An 18,141-nucleotide genomic window follows, 5' to 3' on the forward strand; every position below is an offset into this window, starting at 1 on the left:
GAAGCGCACACAGTACACTTCCCTCCCCAGCCTGGATGCCTTTAACAGGCATCACAGATATGGATGGATGTTTACCAGGTGCAAAGTAGATTCACATGCATTACATCATGTAAGCCCCCTCAAATACTCTGTGAGACGTCTCTGACGATCCCCACTTCACAGAGAGGAAAAACTAAGGATTGGGCCCAATTGAGTGCCTTGCCTAATGTCACAAACCAAACGCAAGACAGAGCTGGAATTTGAAGTTCAGCCTATCTGACGCCAGGGCCTCCTGCCAACCTCCAGCGCCTTGAAGCCCCTGCCAAAGTCCTTAAAGTGAAAGGCCATTAAATGCAACACAGTATCTTGGGTTTGAGCCTGGAACAGACAAAAGGATATTAGTGAAAAAAAACTGTTGAAATCCAAATAAAGTTCAGTTAATAGTAATGTACCAACATTAGTTCCTTAATTGTGTCGGATGCCTCATGGTTATGTAAGATGCTAACATTGAGGAAATTGGGGCCAGGGGAAGCAGAAACTCTGTACTATCTTCACAACTTTTCTGTAAATCTAAAGTTATTCAAAAGTTTAAAATTTATTTTAAGAAAGAAGAATGGCCAATCAGGCACATAAGTCATGAACACTTTCCAACCTTGGCCTGAGACTCCGGGGCAGGGGATGGGGGAGGTGACTTCCATGAAACAACGTCAAGTGCTTTCTGCCTGTGACATGGACCCATGCAGTAGCAATATCCTTCCTTTACCAGCTCTCCTTCCTGATCTCCTCAAGGAGAAAGTCTCTCCTTGGTGCCAGCATGTCTTTACAGCCATTGGGTGGCTGCTAACGTTCCTTTTTAACAAAGTAGAGCAGGCTTCAGGTTCAGAGGCTGCAGGAGAAAACGGTCTCGGTGGAATATAATCACCACCTTGGTTGTGTTGCATATTTTTACAATTAATTTTTATTTGTGTCAAGTTTTTATTTTTCGTTTATATATTTGGTTGTGATATTAATTTTTCTGCTTAAACTTTTTTTTTTAAACGTGCATTGATTTAAAGATCAATCTAGGTAAATAATGTAATGAAAGAGATGTGGGTTCAGCCACAATCATAAAAGTGGTTCAGGAGTGGATGAAAGTTGGGAAATGAAGTGGAAATGGAAAGCACGTTTCACAAAGAAAAAGGGTGCCTTGGCCTTGGACTCTTATTGTCACACCTGATCACTGACGTGGTGACCCAGGAGGGTGGGAAACGCTCTCTTGGCTGGGCCTGAGCCAGAGGAAGCCGGCCACAGGACCCTAAGCTCTTGCCTGGCTTTCCCACACTGGCACCCTGTCTGGCACAGACTCAAATGCTCAAAAAATATTTGTTGACTCAGTGAATGCGTGGAAGAATGAACATGCAGATAAAACTCTGGAGTCAGTTCTGTCATTTCCAATATTAGTGTCAAAGTATTGTCTGAGATAGAAGGACCTTGGGGGACCATCCAGGGCCACCCCATCATGGCACAAATGGGAAATGGAGGCCTGGGAAGAAGGTGTTTGCCCGAGCCACACAGTTTGCAGGAAAAGCAGGGCCAGGAAGGAGGGCTTCTCACCTGTGATTATCCTCGCCAGCATACCAGCTTGTCACTTCTGGTGTGTGACCACACGAATGACCTCAGCCCAGGCAGACAGGAAACCAGCCTCCTGGCACCCTGCGTGTGCTTGAAAAGCCACCTGCTCGGAAGCCACATAAAGGCTTTCTGCATTACTGGAAGGTCAAGTTGGATCACATCCCAGGGGCCTTCCTACCCTGGGATTGTGATGTTGGGCACTTCGTCCTTGGCTGAGGCTAGCCTCTCTCCTCTCATCAAGTACACCCATTCGTGGGCATCTCCTGGGCCAGAAGTCTCCAGACACTGATCGTACCTCAGAGACCATGGAAAGCAGAATCTCAGGGATGCCACCTTCCCAAAGAGGTCGACCTGACCACCACCAGTCCCTCCAATCACCCTGACCTGCTCTATGCAATGTTCTTATTTATTTATCACTCCTGTTGTTTGTTATCTGCCTCTGTCTCCCAGCCTGGAAGCCCCACAAGGGCAAGGAGTTTGATATATTTTGTTTACTGATGTGTCTCAGCCCCTGGAACAGTCCCTGGCACAGAGTGGACACTCGGCAAATATTTGTTGGATGGATGGATGGATGGATAAATGTTCCAGAGTCCTAGCTCTGTGGCTTTCTAGCTGTGGGGATTTGGGCAAATTAAGTGATCTTCTTGAGCCTCAGTTTTCTCATCTGTAGAATGGAATGGCCACACTAACTTGAAGGGTTGGGGTGTCAGGGGTTTGGGGAAAGGCCCTGTGAAGTGCCGGGCTCCTGAGAGGCGTATAGTCAGTGTTGGTTACATCAAAGTCAAAACACATTCATTCACTCATGAGGTCTGTCAGTCCCCAAACATGTGGCCTGGTAAGGTTTCTTAGAAGAAGTAGGAGTCAGCCTTTTCTGGACGGATGAGTAACACGTTGAAAAGAACTGGTGGGAGGGGGAGACTATGGGGAACAAGGGGAGCATCCGGGCGGGGTGGGACGGCAGGAGCAGAGACAGGGAGGTGGCGATGCAGAGGGTGTGTTGAAGGAGCAGGCATGGCTGAGCCCCATGGCAGGCCTGCCAGGCAAAGGCACGTGGCCTTCCCTCCCTGAGGAGAGGAGAGCTCTGGATGGGGCTGGCTGTGTCCGGAACATGGGTGATTTCTGGGACAGTCCTTCTTTTCAGCAAACACGTACTGAGCATGTTCTCCATGATGTGCCCTGGCTCTGGGCCCTGGGGACACAGGGACACCCAGTCTGCAGCCATCGGGACACTTAACACACGAGTTTGTCTGGGTCACCCTCCAACTAAATGCCTGCTAAAGCTGTCCACAGTCCTTCAGTTGAAGACCAGCATTCTCCCTGTGGCCTACGAGGCCCCAGCCTACCTCTCCAGCCTCACCGCCCACTTCCTCCTGCCTTATTTTGTTGCTCTGGCATGTTCATCTCATTTCAGTTTTTTGTCCACACCACCAGCCCACCTAAGGGCCTTTGCACATACTGTTCCCTCTGCTTGGTACAGTTTCCCTCTGCCCCTCATCCCAGCTGCTTCCCCCTTTTTTTTGCTCAGGTAGAATTTACTTCTGTAGTGAAGAATGAAAATATGGCTATGAAAGTAGGAAATCATATAGAAAAATATTGAAGAGGTGCAACAGTCCTTTTTAGAATAAAGTTAGTTAAAAGAAAGATGAATAAAGCACCAGATATTAAGCTTCATTTCCATTTGAAAGACCAACCAGGGTTTTACATATTATTAACTACATGAGGAAAAACACACCCATATGCAGTTTTAATTAATAGTTATGGTTCAAAAACAGATATGCTCCCAGCATTCAGAGCGTTTCCCAATTGTCATGTTCCCAGGGCCTGATCCCCCAGACTGGGTCAGACCCTCCTATTACAAACTCTCAAAGCACCCCATGACCGCCTTTCATCATGTTCACTAGAGCTCATGATCATACATTTATGTGTTGTTACTCGATTCATGGCTGTTTCTTTCACTGGATAGTAACTTCATGAAGGCAGGGGCCAGGTCTGTTTGTATCAGCTTCTAGCCCAGGAATTGCTGCCTCATAAGTCATTGTTTCATGCAGGATTTGATTGTAGCCCACATGGGGGTGGAGGGAAAATTCAGACCCAGGAGCCATCACAATGCGTGGAGGTGAGTACTTTACTGAAGGGCTTCTTGGTAGAGAAAATTCCATAAAGAGGTCATAATGGTTTGGGCATTGAAGGATGAGTAGGAGCTCATTAGGCAGGAGGTGAGCATGCCCAGTAGAGGGGATAGCACCTTTCAACAAAGGAGGGGGTGCTGAGTCTCAGAGGCTTTAAATGACATGCCCAAGTCACCCAGCTACTAAGTGGCTTACCCTCCTGTCCCATGTCCCCAGTGGCATACGTCATGGACCTGAGACGACTCCTGAGGGTTCTGGTGTTCATCTGGTGTCCTACTACCTCCATCCCCAGGCTGGTGCCAGGGAAATGGTGACTGTCAGCAAAGTACTCCACGGGGGTCCTTTTGCTCCCACATCTGTGTCCTGGGTGCAGGATCTCAACCTTCTTGCCCTCCCCACCTTCTCAAAAAGAGGTGCTTACTCTGGTGCTCCCCAATCTTGGCACTTAACACCCTAAACCAGCTCTATCCCTCTCCAGGCTGCCTTCCTTACCATCTTTTGCGCGGGGTGGATCTCCAGGGCCCTGCGGGTACCCAGGACAGAGGACAAGGTGCTTATTGAATACACACACGTGTACGCACGCACACACACACACAGACACACACACACACACACACACACGTGCTAACCGGGACGGGGCAGCTCTCTTACCTTGGACTGGAGCTGAGGAATGACTAGCCGGACCCCCAGGTCTATGGGGAACCCCTCCCTTCCTGCCCAAACCAGATGTCACAGATGTTTGCTGCCTGTGGCTAACCACAAGGACAAAGGGAAGTCACTTCACCTCTCTGAGCCTCACTTTCCACACCTGGCCTATGAATGTCCATTCTGACTGCTGGAGGGGTAGCTGAGACCAGAACACAAAAGGCACTGCGAGCTGTGAATTGCTAGGGGTTGGCAATTGCTGCCAGCTCAGGCTCCTTAGTGTCAAGCCAGTGAGGATCCCCTCCTCCCAAAACACCTTCAGCGTTGGCTTTGGGAATTCACAGCAGGAAACAAAGGAATCAAGTGCTTAAAGAAACCTCATACTCATATTCTTAGCCCTGTGAACACTGGTGCCTCCTAGTGGTCATATGCAGACGCTGCAGGGGCATGCTTTCCAGGGGCGGTGCATGGACCCCATTCATTCTTCAGCTGAGCTTGCTGACAGGTTCAAACCCCAGGGCTCTTCACTTTGTGCCGAAATAGTGGCTCTGGAGTCAGACAAACCTGGCATTGAGTCCTGACTGCTGCTACTCTAAGTTGCATGTACTCTAATGCTGGACCAGCCCCACTCCTGTTTTGCTGGGCTGAGTCCAGAGCTCCCATGTGGACCCTGTTGGGGAGATATCTGTGTAGCTCACATGCCAAACACTCAAAGCCAAGGGCTCTCAAAGGGGAATTAACTTCTCTGAAGCAGTGTGCTAGTTTCCTCAGAGCCCTAGAGACGATTATCATTGGTCCTCAATCATTGTCTATTTCTATAGGGAAACAGGGGCACAGAGAGGGTATGGCTTTCCCAAAGACACTTTGTTTCTAAGATCAGAACCCGGGTCTCGCTCATTCCGAACCCCAGGTACTCGTCTTGGCTCACAGCTTCCCCATATTATCCACCAACAGTCAGCAGACCTTGGGGGTGTTGTTTATTAAATCACAAAACCCCTCCACCTGCCAGAGGGGGAGAAGATCACTGTCAAGTGGATGTGGGTGGGGCGTCTAATCCTGACATTTGAATGGGGAGAAAACTGATGGCCAGAAGTCAATGGTGCTGCCTGTTTGGACAGTGGTTTGGGGAGCTCATGATAGTGTGAGATTAGGTGAGAAAGTCCCTGTGGTCTCAATCCCAGGGAGACAAAACGTATTCAACCCCAGAACATAGTTGGGGTCTGTAGCAAGTCGGATTTCCCCCTTATCTCCCAGAAGGATTAAGAATCCTTCCAAGGAAGAGCAGGTTATTCATTCCATTCTCCGCAATCATCAGCAGAAAGCATTTGTTTATCTTGACCTTAAACGGTGTCTACATGGGCAGTGTCTGTGCTCCGGAGCCCGCGGCCCCCTCTGTGCCCTTCTCATCCATCTTCAGGGTAGCCGTGTGCACCGCCTGAGGGAAACAGGAGCGAAGTCAGTGCTTGCGAAGCCACTGCTTGCGAAGCCACTTGAAGGTCCTGGATGGGCAAAGGCCAGCAAGAGGCCCAGAGAGGGAGAGGCCTCTGCCAGAGTCACCCAGCACAGCAGTAACTTGGCTGGTGCCAGCTGCCCCAGGGCTCCTGGCTTTTCTGCTGTCATCACTTAAGGATGCTCAACAAGTAGATGCAGCATGAAGGAAAAAAATGATGCAGGGGGAGCATCAGCTACAGGGAGGGGGACAGAGTGGGGTTTGCTATGTTTCCCATGACTTACAGGGAAGCATCAGTGGTACTAATGGCAGAAAGGCTATCCTGAACTTTAGCTAGATGGAAGGGAGATGGTGGCATCCCTGGCCCAAAGCCTCCAGCCCGCTTCACACTCCTTTCATCCTCCTGGTGGAATGTTAAGAAGGAGTCAGATTCCAGGGTCTGATGACTCAGACCCCAGATCCACCTAAAAGGTGTCAACATCTGTGACTAAGTAATTGACACTGGGAAACTGATGGGCTTCTGTGAAATACTGATAGATTTCATTCCATTCTACAAAATGCTAACAATTTTACTGGCAAGCCAAGAGCTGATGTTTACATATAGAATCGCAGCTATCAACACATCTGACTGCGGAAAAGAAAAGGGCCATTGAACTCAATAAAGGCCTATAGGAAAGGGGCAGGTGGCATTGAATGTTTATGCAAAGTCTGCAGCAGGAAAACTTTTAAAAGCAATGAAATTCTATTAACTGTCTTTCTTCCTGTTGCAAGCTAGAAAATACAGCTGAGTGAGCCACCTACTGTCAGCTCATCTCGGCAACTCAGATCCTTCCTAGAATGGCTTGAATTTAGCCCCAGCCAATCCCCACCCACTTGGGCTCCACACCTTCCCACTTCCTATCCTTAGGCCATGCTGCTCCCCCTACAGGAAGATCTTGCCCGAACCCTTCTCTGCTTGCTGAAATCTTCCCCCTTCTCAGTGCCCTTTAAGCCTAAAAGTAGGGTTGCCACATAAAATACAGGATGTCCAGTTAAATTTGAATTTCAGATAAACGATGAAATTTTTATCACGAGTATATCCCATGCAATATTCAGGATATACTTATACTAAAAAAAATCATTCATCACTTATCTGAAATTTGAATTTCACTGGTGTCCTGTGTTCTATCTGCTAAATCTGGGCACCCTACCCCGAGTGGTCCTCTCTGACTGCCGCCAATAGGCAGGTGATCAGCCTTGCTGGAGACCACGGAGTCCTTTGCTTGCTTATCTCTACACTATGTAGAACATGTTCACGACTTAATCCTTACAAGCCTGGGTCAGTTCTAGGCCTGATGAATGTTCCAAGCCTCCATCCATTGTTTGTTGCCTTGAATCAACTTCCAAAGTAGGACCAGGAGATTGATGGTTCAGACTTTAAAGACTAGAAACACGAGGCTTGGGAGGTTATGTGATTTGCTCAGGATCAAACGGCTGGTTAGAGGCGGAGCTGGATTCGAGCCCTGCCTGACTGGTGGGTGAACTCTTGGCTCGTACAACTGCTGTGACAGTGGCTCTGGCCTGGGGCTGTATGAAGGCTCCCTGTGCTGGAGGGGGCAGCGTTGGGCCAGGCAGGCTTACCTCACCCACTTTCAGGCTTCGATGAGGGGAGATTCTGGTGAGATCACCGTGTTCCTCAAAGATTTTGGTGATACCCAGGTAGGAAAGAGTCTTCTTCAGGTCGTGGTTTCCGGTGATGAACAACAGGGGCACAAACACATCTGTGACCTTAGGGAGTAGAAAGTGACACAGATGAGAAGCAGGACCCTGCCGTTTTTCCAGACAGGCTTTAGGAGAGATGATGATGAGGCATTTGTCCTCCCAGCCCCTGAGGTCTCAGAACTCCTCTCTATCCACAGAATGAGGAGAGGCTCCTTAAGCCTGGGAGGGGGTTTTAAAACATCCATGCTGTCTGAACTGTGTTCCTATTTCCTATCAAAACTGCCCGTGCCCTCATCCACGGAAATGTCCTCGAGTCCCCATGTCTCAGGACGCCTTCAGCGCAGCCATTGAGGGTCTCCCCACTGCAGCCTCAGCCACGCCCAAGCCCTGAGCCGATTGTGACCCCAGCAATCTGGTGCTAGAAGCAGCAGGGCCCTGAGATCGGAAGCCAGGCAGAACTGAGTTCAAATCCACTTTGCCTTCCATGAGCTCTGTGACTTGGAGCAAATGATTTCACCTCTCTAAGCCACTTGTATGAAAGTGATGATGGTAGCACCCACGGGACCAGAAGAGGGCTAAAGCGAATATGTGGAAGGTTCTCAGCAGTGTCTGTGATCAGCAAGTGTCCTCCCTTTGGCCTTGAAGGAGCAGCTTCACATCCTCCGTGGGTGGGACCTGGGTTGGCCTCCCTGCCCTGGGCCTGGGGTCAGATGTCCTGAGGCACCTGTGGACCCTGGATTCCTGTCCACCTGGTCGTGGACCCCATTTCTTCTTGCCTCTCCAAGGATCTCATTCCTGCCTTCGTTTCCTTTTTCTCCTGCACCGGCCATAAATGACATCCACTGGATCACCCTCCGGGGCAGACTGCAGGCTCTAACAACCCCCATCCTCAAATCAAAAGCAAAAACATGTCCCTTGGCCCCTAGTCAGGCCTCCAGCTTCCAGCCCATGTCTTTTCTTTCTTTCAGGGCGGAAGCTGTCTCTACCTCTATCTCCACGTTCTCCCATTATTGCCTCAATCCATTTCTCCAGAGTTGCCGCTGACCTTGCCTTGCTAGAGCCAGCAGCCAAATCTCAGAAAGCGGCACTAGACAGTCAATCCTTTGTTCCATTTCGAAGCGTTCCCACCCAAGTCCATGCCCTCTGCTCTCCCCCTGCTTCACCGGCCACTCCTTCTCTCGTCCTCTGCGGCTCCGCCTCCTTGCCTATCTCTCATCACCATAGTGCTCGAGCCTCCCCACTGCTCCTCTTCTCTTTTATATCTTTTCTTCCTCCTGAGGGATCTCATTCTGTGCCGTGGATTTAAACACCAACAATAGGCCCGGTGACTCTCAAACTTACCTTTCCACTCATCCATTCATTCAACACATATTTATTAAGTGCCTACTGAGTACCAGGCTCTGTTCTACATGCTTAGATGCATCTAGAACAGGCAAAAATCCATGCTCTTGAACTTATGCTCTACTAGGGAGAGGGGCAATAAAACCATCACAACAAAAGTGAGACATAGGCCTAGATACAAGGAGTGGTAGTCTCAGTAAGTGCTATGGAAGAAAAATACAGATTGATTTAGGGGGATCAGGAATGCTGGAGTAAAGGGAAGATTTGAGCAAGCTTTCAAGGGGGCAAAGGAGTTCCGCAAGTTACATTTTTTTCTTTTTTTTTTTTTGGTGGATATTTTTTTTTATGAGTGAAATGGGGAGCCATAGTAAGGTTTTAAACCGATGAGTGACATGGTCTTGATGTGGGTTTAAAATGATCATTTTGTCTGCTCTATTAATCATATACTCTTGGTGGTGGGGATGGGGATGGGAGTTGATGCCAGGAGACCATGTGGAAGCTAGTGAGTGCAGTGGTCAGATGCTGGGAGTCATAGAGATGGCAGGCAGAGGCCAGACTCCAGCTATATCTTAAAGTAGGGCTACTGGGATTCCCTGGTGGACTGAATGAGGGGCTGAGAGAGTGATCAAGGAGGACCCCAGGGTTTTTAGCTTGAGCACCTGAAAGGATGGAGTGGCCATTGAATAAGATCAGAAGCTTGAGGGGTTTCCATGGGGGGAGATCAGGATGTTCATTCTGGACGTGTTGAGACTAAGATCTCATCAGGCATCGGGAGAGATCCTGGATAAGCAGATGGATATGCAACTCTGGAGTTTGGGAGAGAGAACTGAGGCTAGGGATAGAATGATGTCGTGGTCATACAGGTGGTGCTGAAAGATCTGAGGCTGATGCACACACTCAGGGGTGAGTATCAATGAAAGAGAGGCACTTAGTTCTGAGACCTGGAGGAGAACGGGGGCAGTGAGGGAGACTGAGCAAGAGAGAGGTGAGAGGAGCCAAGAGACTGTGGGATCCTGGAAGCCGAGGGAAGAACACCTCTTAAGAAGGAGGGGTGGCCAGCTGGGTCGAATGCCACTGACAGATTGAGAAGGAAGGTCTGAAACTGGTCCAGGATTCAGCCACATGGATGCCCTTGGTAACCTTGGTGATGGAGGTCTCCATGGAGAGGTGAGTGCAAAGGCTGACTGCAGTGGGTCTAAGAGAAGACGGGAGGGGAGGAGCTGGGTACGGTGAGCAGAGGCAACTGCTTGAAGGTATTTACCTGCAAAGGGGAGCAAAGAAACAGAGCAACAATGGGGGAAGTAAGGTCAAGAGAAGATTGTTTTTTGATGGGAGAAATGAGAGCATCTTCCTATCTGATGGAAATGATTCAGTGGAGAGCAAAAACATTTGCTGATGTAGGAGAAAAGGGAGTTTCTAGGGTGATATTTTTGAGTAGTGAGGGGAGATAGGGCATAAATGGGGAGGTTGGGCATAAATGGGGAGGTTGACTTTAGTTCATGCCAAAGTGGGAAGGCAGATGCTGGAAGGCAAATACACATCCCAGTAAATATGTATACGTGTGATGGGGTACCCAGGCTGGGAATGGACCCTCAAAATTTTTACCGAGAAAATGGATATATCAGCAGTTTGGTGTCGCCTATAGGTAGAGCTTTCTATTTGCTTTTGAGAAAACTGAGCCTTTCCTCTGGGGAACCCACCATGACAGGCCTCTATGCAAAAATCAAAGCAGATGTCTTTCTTCTGAACAGACAAGAGTCCAGGCTGTAGTCACCCACAGCCTAAATTCCCAGGTGTCCTGCACAGACAGGTAATTGGGGTGTGTCATTTAGGTGTGTCTCTGTTGACTTGGTCACTTCTCCTGGGGAAAAGGTGAGTTTTCTCTTCAGCCTCTCCTAGAACACATGCAAGAGTCCATCCCCCTGCCCTCGCCCAGAGAGGACCGATGCAGGGGTCTGGACTTGACAACTTGTCCTTCAGACCCAGTGAGCTCAGAGGGTAGGAACGTTGGCCCCTCATTCAGATGAAACACAATTTCCTCCTCGGGAGCCATGGGCGAGACCACTGCCCTGCATGGTGATGAGGAGTTTACCGTGTAGGGGTGGACTTTCTGCTCTCAGTCATCCTGGGGCCAGAAGTGACTGGGGAGACAGGACCTCAGCTGGGGTGAGAAGAACACTCCTCTCCATGGTTCTCCTGGCTGGGACGCCTGGCTTCTAGGCACGGAGATGCTGGGAGCAGTCCTAGCATGGTCGGGGGGAGGCAGACCAGGAGCTAGCTGGGAGGGCACTCTGGAAGGGACCCTGAGAGCAGCCTGTGCCTGGACTCCATGAGAGACCACCTCCATGCACTGTAGGTATCCCTGGGCCCAGACTTGCTGGCCTGCAGGAGATCTCAAAGGGCTTACCACACACTTGGGTGGAGGAGCAAAGCAAGGAGGGTGGGCCCCTATCCTGAAACCAGAGAGATGGCGACAGTCCCCCAGGAACATCTGTATGTGGTTAGTAGTGGCCTCGTGGTGGTGTCAGATCCAGGGGCTTCAGAGGGGCTTGGTGAGGGGAGCATGAAGCACCAAATATTGGCACCAGAGCTTCAGCCCATGGAAAATTGTCAGAAATGACTGGGAGAAGGAGATGGGGGCTCTAAGGATGCGAGTCCTAGTGATACAACTGCCAGGTCTCAAGCCACCATGATTTGAACAATAAAGGACATGGGATCTTCTGAAGTCCACGTCTCATGAGGCCAGGACTTCTGGGTGAAATGGGGATGGGGGTACTGGAGTCCTTCCACCTTCCACCTTCCTTTCCCCTTACGTATGCCTCAACCCCTTAGGGAGGTCCCCAGGACTTCTCTGTGAACCTAGAACTCTGTAGAGCTCAGGCTGGACACCATCAGTCTCGTTGAGGGCATGCCCATGTTAAGGGAGCCCACGCCTTCACCTTCACCCAATGAGCTGACGTCCTGGGGTTCTCACCTGAGGGTAGGAGGACCAGATTTGCAGGACACCTGTCATTCAACAAGCCAGAGGTTCAACAGATCTGAGAACCTTGCAACTCTGCCTCTTCAACCCGTTAGAAGGGGAGGGAGAAAGGGTCTTACTCTCGTGGCATGCCCTCTGAGGGGCAGCGCTGTGCTCAGGCACGTTTAATTCTCTCGAGTCTTATGAAGTCGGCATCGTATGGCCACATCATAGATGAGAAAACTGGATCTCAGCTAAGGTTGGAACCCAGACTCTTGTTTCTGTCTCAAGCGCCAGACTTTGCCAACCTGAGGCCCCTGGTTTGCAGCAGGAAAGATCAGGGGGTGTTGTGTAGAACCCAAGGTGCAATAACCCTCTTGGGACCAGCCATTTACCTGCTGCTTTTCCCTACCATCTCCCGCCCCCTCCAAATAGTGACTTTATCTAAAGCATTCAGAACTAGAATTTCTCTCCCATGAGCTTGCAGCGAAATCTAGATATCTGAAATGTATTCTGCAATTCCTCCGAGGGTGTGTTCCCATGTGAAGGAACCTGCATTAGTTCAGTTACCACCCATGGACAACCCAGCTCAGTCCTAGCATTGTCTCTGCCTCTCTTAGAACCCTCCTCAGCTCCTGACAGCACGTTGGGCATGGCAGAGGTTCTCAATAAACACCTTTTGGATGGAGAATGATGGTGGGGTCAAGTGGAAGAGAGAGAAAATGACCAAGGAGGAGGACTTCCTGATACCGTTTCTACCCAAGTGGAAGTTGCCCTTTCCACCTCATAGACCCACTGAAATGGAGCAGGACCTTATGGTCCTCAGCCCCCATGTCCTCAGCCTGCCTTTTGTCTGTGGAAAAACTTTAGCCAAAGAATAAGTTTAATCAGAGAAGTGAGAAAATGCAGAACCAAAAGAAAACAGTCAAATGAGACCAAATAATAATAGTTTAGTCATTAAAGCAAAGTCAAGGAGCTTTAGTTCCTCAAGGACTATGGATAATATTCTGAATCATACTTGTTGAGCTGCCTTATAGACAGTGACACCCGCACCACGTGGCAGACGTTAACTACATGATGACCAGTCTGTAGCCATGACATAAGTTGTCACAATTCTGAGAACTGGCCTCAAAGGAATGGGAACAAACTGACCCTGGAACTAAAGACTAACTGTACTTAAAACAATGAAGATGACACAGATCAAACCACTGCAGGACCAATTTCAAGATGACTGTCAGAGCTGACTATGCTGTTTCTGCATGTAGCTCCGTCCCTCCATCTATAAAAGCTCTTGCCCACAGATTGGGGTGGGGGGGAGTCGGCCTTCGGTCAGGAGTCTGCCCTTCCCCCTGCCCCCTCCCTCGCCCCATTGCTGGCATCTGACATAAAGCAAACTTTCCTTTCCATCAACTTGCCTCTTTTTTGGCTTTTGAACGGTGAGTAGCTGGACCCTCACTTTCGTTGCCACAGACCCTGTCCTCGCCCAGCAACTTTCGAGATACCTTGAAGGTCTACACTGACATCAAGCCCCCAAGCCTTAACTCTAACGCTAGCTCTCACCTTTCCTGAGAAAAGCTATTAGGAGGCAAGTGCCTGGGAGGGATTCTGGAGGCTTACCTTAAATCTGTTCTAACTTTATGTTTTAAAAGAAAATTATTTACTCACTTTGGTTCTTCACCTATTATTAGTATAACTTACTTGGGGCACACTTCACTGCTTTTATTATGACCCCACAGTTGAAAGCAGTCCATGTACAATGTGCAACTCACAGCTCCCTTTGACACTCCAAGTGCCTGTGCTCACAGTTTCCCTCTGCCTATGATTCCGTCGCTCCTATCCCTTCCATACGTACCGCTATTCAGCCTTGAAGACGGCACCAATGTCACCTACGCCGTGAAGCCCTCTCTGACCACCACTGCCCATCAAGTTTTTGCTTCATCCTCTGCACTCTCATAATGTTTAAGCATCTATATTTTTATGACTTGTTTTCCAGTCTACCTCCTACCAAAATATGTTCATCATGGAGCCCAGAACAGGGCTTATCCATGGGGTAAGAGCTCAGTAAATCTGGGATAGAAGAAGCAAAGACAGTGGGAGGAGACGGAGGAAGAAGGAAGACACTGCATATGTCAGGCACCCTCTTTACCTTCGTATGAGTAATTTTTTCCATCTGGCAAAAGTGTTCATCCCCAAGGCTTCCTCCACGTGCTTTATTTTGCCCTCATCAGGAAGAATGAAGACCGCCGTCATGTTGCCCTGGTAGGGCATTTCCAGGACAGTACAGGAAAGCTGGTCATCATGACCAACTTCATACATGCCCATGTGGAACTTCATGGGCACCTTCACTGCCTTGTTTCCATCCAGAATGAAATCTTCCTCTTTAGTTGCCTTTGGATCAAACTCATGTTGCCACCTGGCTTAAGACTGAAGAAGAACAAAGTGACACGAGTGTCCTGAGGGAGAAGAGGTTACTGGATCCAGTTAACCCCTGGGTCTCTGTCCATATGGACTTAAGGAAGGGGTTTGAATACTCCGGGACATCAGTGTAGGTCCACAGGAATCCCTGACCTCATGCCATGCCCTAAAGACTTCTGGTGAGGTGAGCTTGGTCCCAGTGATCAGTTCCCAATGAAGCCAAGACTAGTGTTGCTGACTGAGAGGGGAGCTTCAGACTGTCCTAAGCCCAGGTGCTCCTGAGGCTGAGAAAGCCTGTGGATTCTGTTACAGAAGCAGGAACTGGATTACACTTAGTGGGGGCTATTTGGGTCTGATATGAGTGAAAATTCTCAAGTCTATTCAAAGTCAGCCCTGGAGGAGCCACTTGCATGTGGGACTAAGAAAACTAAATTAACAGGCTGCCCTTGGGAGCGTGCTGAAGAGCAGCGAACTCCTAAAGCTGGGTGTTTTGACCCCTACTTTTTGACCCTAAGGACTCTTTGATGTCATAAACTCAGACCTGGGTCTTTTCACACTTGCTACTCTCAGAGCCCCCAATACAAGGCCCTTAGGGCCAAGTCACTGGGTTCAAATTTCTGGCTTTATTGCTCTAGAAGGATGACCTTGGACAAGTATCTCAATCTCCCTGGGCTTCAGTGTCCTTATCTGCCAAATGGGGATATTGATGGGAATCTCATAGGGCTGCTGTGAGATTTAGTAGGGAAAGGCAGCACAGCTCAGTGACTGTGTGTAGTGAGTGCTGAGTGGATGCTAGTCATCATCAACATCATTGTCGTTGTTCTTGTTGTAATCTAGGGGATGTAGGGACTTTGGGAAATTCTTGATTCTCCTTTCTTCCCTGCTTTGGGCAGACTGAGATTTCAGTCTACTATTATCACTCCTTTTTTTTTTTCTATAGCCATCAATCTCCTTGTGGATTTTGGGAGAGCTGAACTTCCATATTCAGGACCATGTTGCTGACAGCCCAGTAGTGATCTTGCCTGGCCTGACAGTTATTGGCCTCTCATTCTCACCTATGTTGGCCAACATTTGTGTGTGTGTGTGGTGTGTGAGTGGGTGTGTATGGTGGTGGTGGATGAAGCTTGGATTGGGGAATATTTTTCCATCTTCTCTTTCAGTACCTTATCCTCAGACTTGAAGAGTCTATAACATGTGGTAAGAAGACAAAGGCACCTACCAATGTGATCATGATCACCACCATCAATACCATCACCATCCTGGGCATCTACTTGGAGCTATGGAAAGCACAGCCCTCAGGTCAAGAGAAGTGGATTCTGGTCCTGACTTTCATTGGCTGGCTTTGTAGCTTTGAGTAAGTCAATTAATCTCTCTCTGAATTTCACTCTTCTGATCTAAGAAATGGGGAAAAGAATGTCACTCCAACCTCTACAACCAATGTTGTGTTAGGATAATCAGTAATAATAAAAATGCACATTTGGAGAATAGACTTCAAAGAATTCATTTCTCATACATTTTCACTTTGAATTCCAATAACCACCCTATGAGCTATGTATCGAGGTACTCCTTTTTCAGATAGGAGAAATAGGATTCAAAGAGACTAATTACATGTGAATTCAGGGTTACAGAGCAAGAAACTGGACCACCCATGTATTTAATTCAAGTCTACTGGTCATCCTATCCTTTTCACGTCAACATGCCCTAAGCCTTACCTCGAAAGAAAACATAATTGATAAGAAGCATCACAGTGTCAGGGTCTATCTTCTTGATTAGGTTGTTGATTCTCCACTGGGTTTTCACGCTGACATAGTCATTGATCTGTTCTGAGCATTTTCTGAGTTCTGGAAGTTGGTGGGGACAGTGTCTGCCTTGTAAAGGTTCTTGACATCTGTCAGAAACTTCTTCTGTGGCTTTAGCTTCTGGTTGATAAACAAGGCATTCCCGAGTCTCATCTTACTGTCCTGGTTCGCCTGGTTCAGCCTGTGGATGAGGTAATGGAAGCCTTCATGAAGGTCTTTCTTGGGTATATTCCTGAAATTGAAGGCTTCCTTGATCTCAGCCAGGGTGGAGTCCTGGGCACCCAGACACAGCATGGCGAAGGCCATAGAGATGCTCCCAGGGGATAACAAGATATTATTGTCAGGGCTGTTGAAGGACAGCTTCTTGAACAGCTTGAGGCCAAAGTCTGTGTTTCACTTTGCAAGCTCCTGAGCTGTCGTACTTCCCTTCCCTGCTTGGCCCTGACTCACAGCTTCATGATTCTCTGGAGAGAAGTTGGGCTTCAGAAGACCTTCCACGGTGAGGAGGCCAGCCAGAAGCAGGCCCGGGACCAGCATGGGGTTCATTTTCCTTGGAGATTTTCCTATTGAGTAGTAGACCCGATGTTAGCAGAAAAGAGAACAAAAGAACCCCATTACCCCTGTCTTATCCACAAGGAAGACCAATGAAAGAAGTGATACAGTGACCAGCGTGTGCTGTGCATAGCAGTTCATAAGTGCTTTCACATCCATTACAGCATGTAGCTTTTGCAGTCACCTCAGGAAATAGAAATAATTGCATAAATGAGAAGTCTGAGTGTAGAGGAGTCTTATAGTAAGAGGATCTCAGTTCCTTTAAGGAACTGCTTCCTCCTCTCCATTGGATCACAATAAGAATACCCCATGGTGTGGGCATCTGATGCAGGCTAAGCCATCATAACACTGTATTCCCCTGCCACACTGATTAGTTAAGAAATGAGAGGGTGACAAAAATCAGATAAATCAGTGTCTTTCTTTGAGAATGCAAAGTCCTCTTAACTCTGGGGTGACTGGCTTAATGGTAAAGCCTTGGACCTGAATGTGGACATGACATCCACATATAGAAGGAAAGATGAGAGAGAGAGAGAGAGAGGTGGAAAGAGAGAAATAAGAAGACATATTTGGTGACATCTTTGGAGTTCCTGGATTGAGCTTTACCTGAAGCCACCCACTTCCATTTTTCAAAGTTATAAGAGCCAGTAAATATCCCTTTCAGAGCTGGCTGGCTTGAGTTGGAGTATTTTTCCTTACAACCAGAGATAAAGTCCTTTGTCTAAGATCACATGGTAAGTGGTAGATAACCACCCCAGGAGAACCCAGGTCTCTAGCAAACTTCCTTCCCTAGACCTTTTCCAGGGAAGAAAAGAGGGCAGCGTCATGGAGAGAAAAGGCCAAATCTGCCTGGCTCCAGGACTGCTGCTTCTTTCACCACCTCTCAGCTTTGACATCTCCCCATAAGACTGTGAGCTTTTGGGGGACAAAAATTTCATTTTCTGTTTTCCTTTAATCTTTAGCCCTTATGCTGCCAAAATACAGTATTCCAAAAAGTGTGTTCATTTCAGTAGTTGGACATGTTGGTGATTTTTTAGACCAACTTATATGTCAAATAAAGGCAGATTTCTTTGCTTGGTCCTCTGTTATCACTTCCTAAGTTTTTTCCTGTAATCTACATCTTTACATACTGGTAATCTGTGGAAAATATTGAGCTGCTCAACAATAAAGGCTATTCCTGGTGGTTTTAGATTGGGTTCCTGAGGAGCAGAGCCTGAGACAAGGGTTCAGGTATATATTGTATAATGGGGGAATGATCTTAGGATGAGCCCCTCAGGAAGTGAGGAAAGCAGGGCTGGAAAGTGAAGGAGCTCAGTGAGGATGTGGCCTCAGATAACATCTAGTCTGGACCGGATCCACAGGGCATGTCCATGCCCTGGAGCACAGACACCCTGGCAGCATTGACCTTCTGAGGCAAGAGGACTGACTTTTCAGAGGGAATTAGTCAGTGGCTGTGGTCTGCCCCTCAGGATGTAAGGCTTAGGGCATCACTTTCTGGGTCAATTAGCTCCAATCAGCCAAGGGAAGTTTTCTGGAGAGGAAAGGGCAGATGTGAGCTGGTAG

The 18,141-nt window shown here is 48.4% G+C and overlaps 1 protein-coding gene across 1 annotated transcript; it reads right to left on the minus strand.

The window, feature by feature from the left end:
- Positions 1 to 5,607: 5,607 nt before the first annotated feature.
- Positions 5,608 to 16,575, minus strand: LOC133085679 (serpin A12-like). Its single transcript, XM_061182849.1, is given in 6 exon segments — positions 5,608 to 5,799; positions 7,435 to 7,574; positions 11,716 to 11,723; positions 13,962 to 14,232; positions 15,943 to 16,053; positions 16,056 to 16,575. Coding segments are annotated over 6 exon segments (1,242 nt in total).
- Between the last annotated feature and the right edge of the window lie 1,566 nt (positions 16,576 to 18,141).

The sequence above is a fragment of the Eubalaena glacialis genome, chromosome 2, assembly GCF_028564815.1.
Source record: "Eubalaena glacialis isolate mEubGla1 chromosome 2, mEubGla1.1.hap2.+ XY, whole genome shotgun sequence".
NCBI lineage: Eukaryota > Metazoa > Chordata > Mammalia > Artiodactyla > Balaenidae > Eubalaena > Eubalaena glacialis.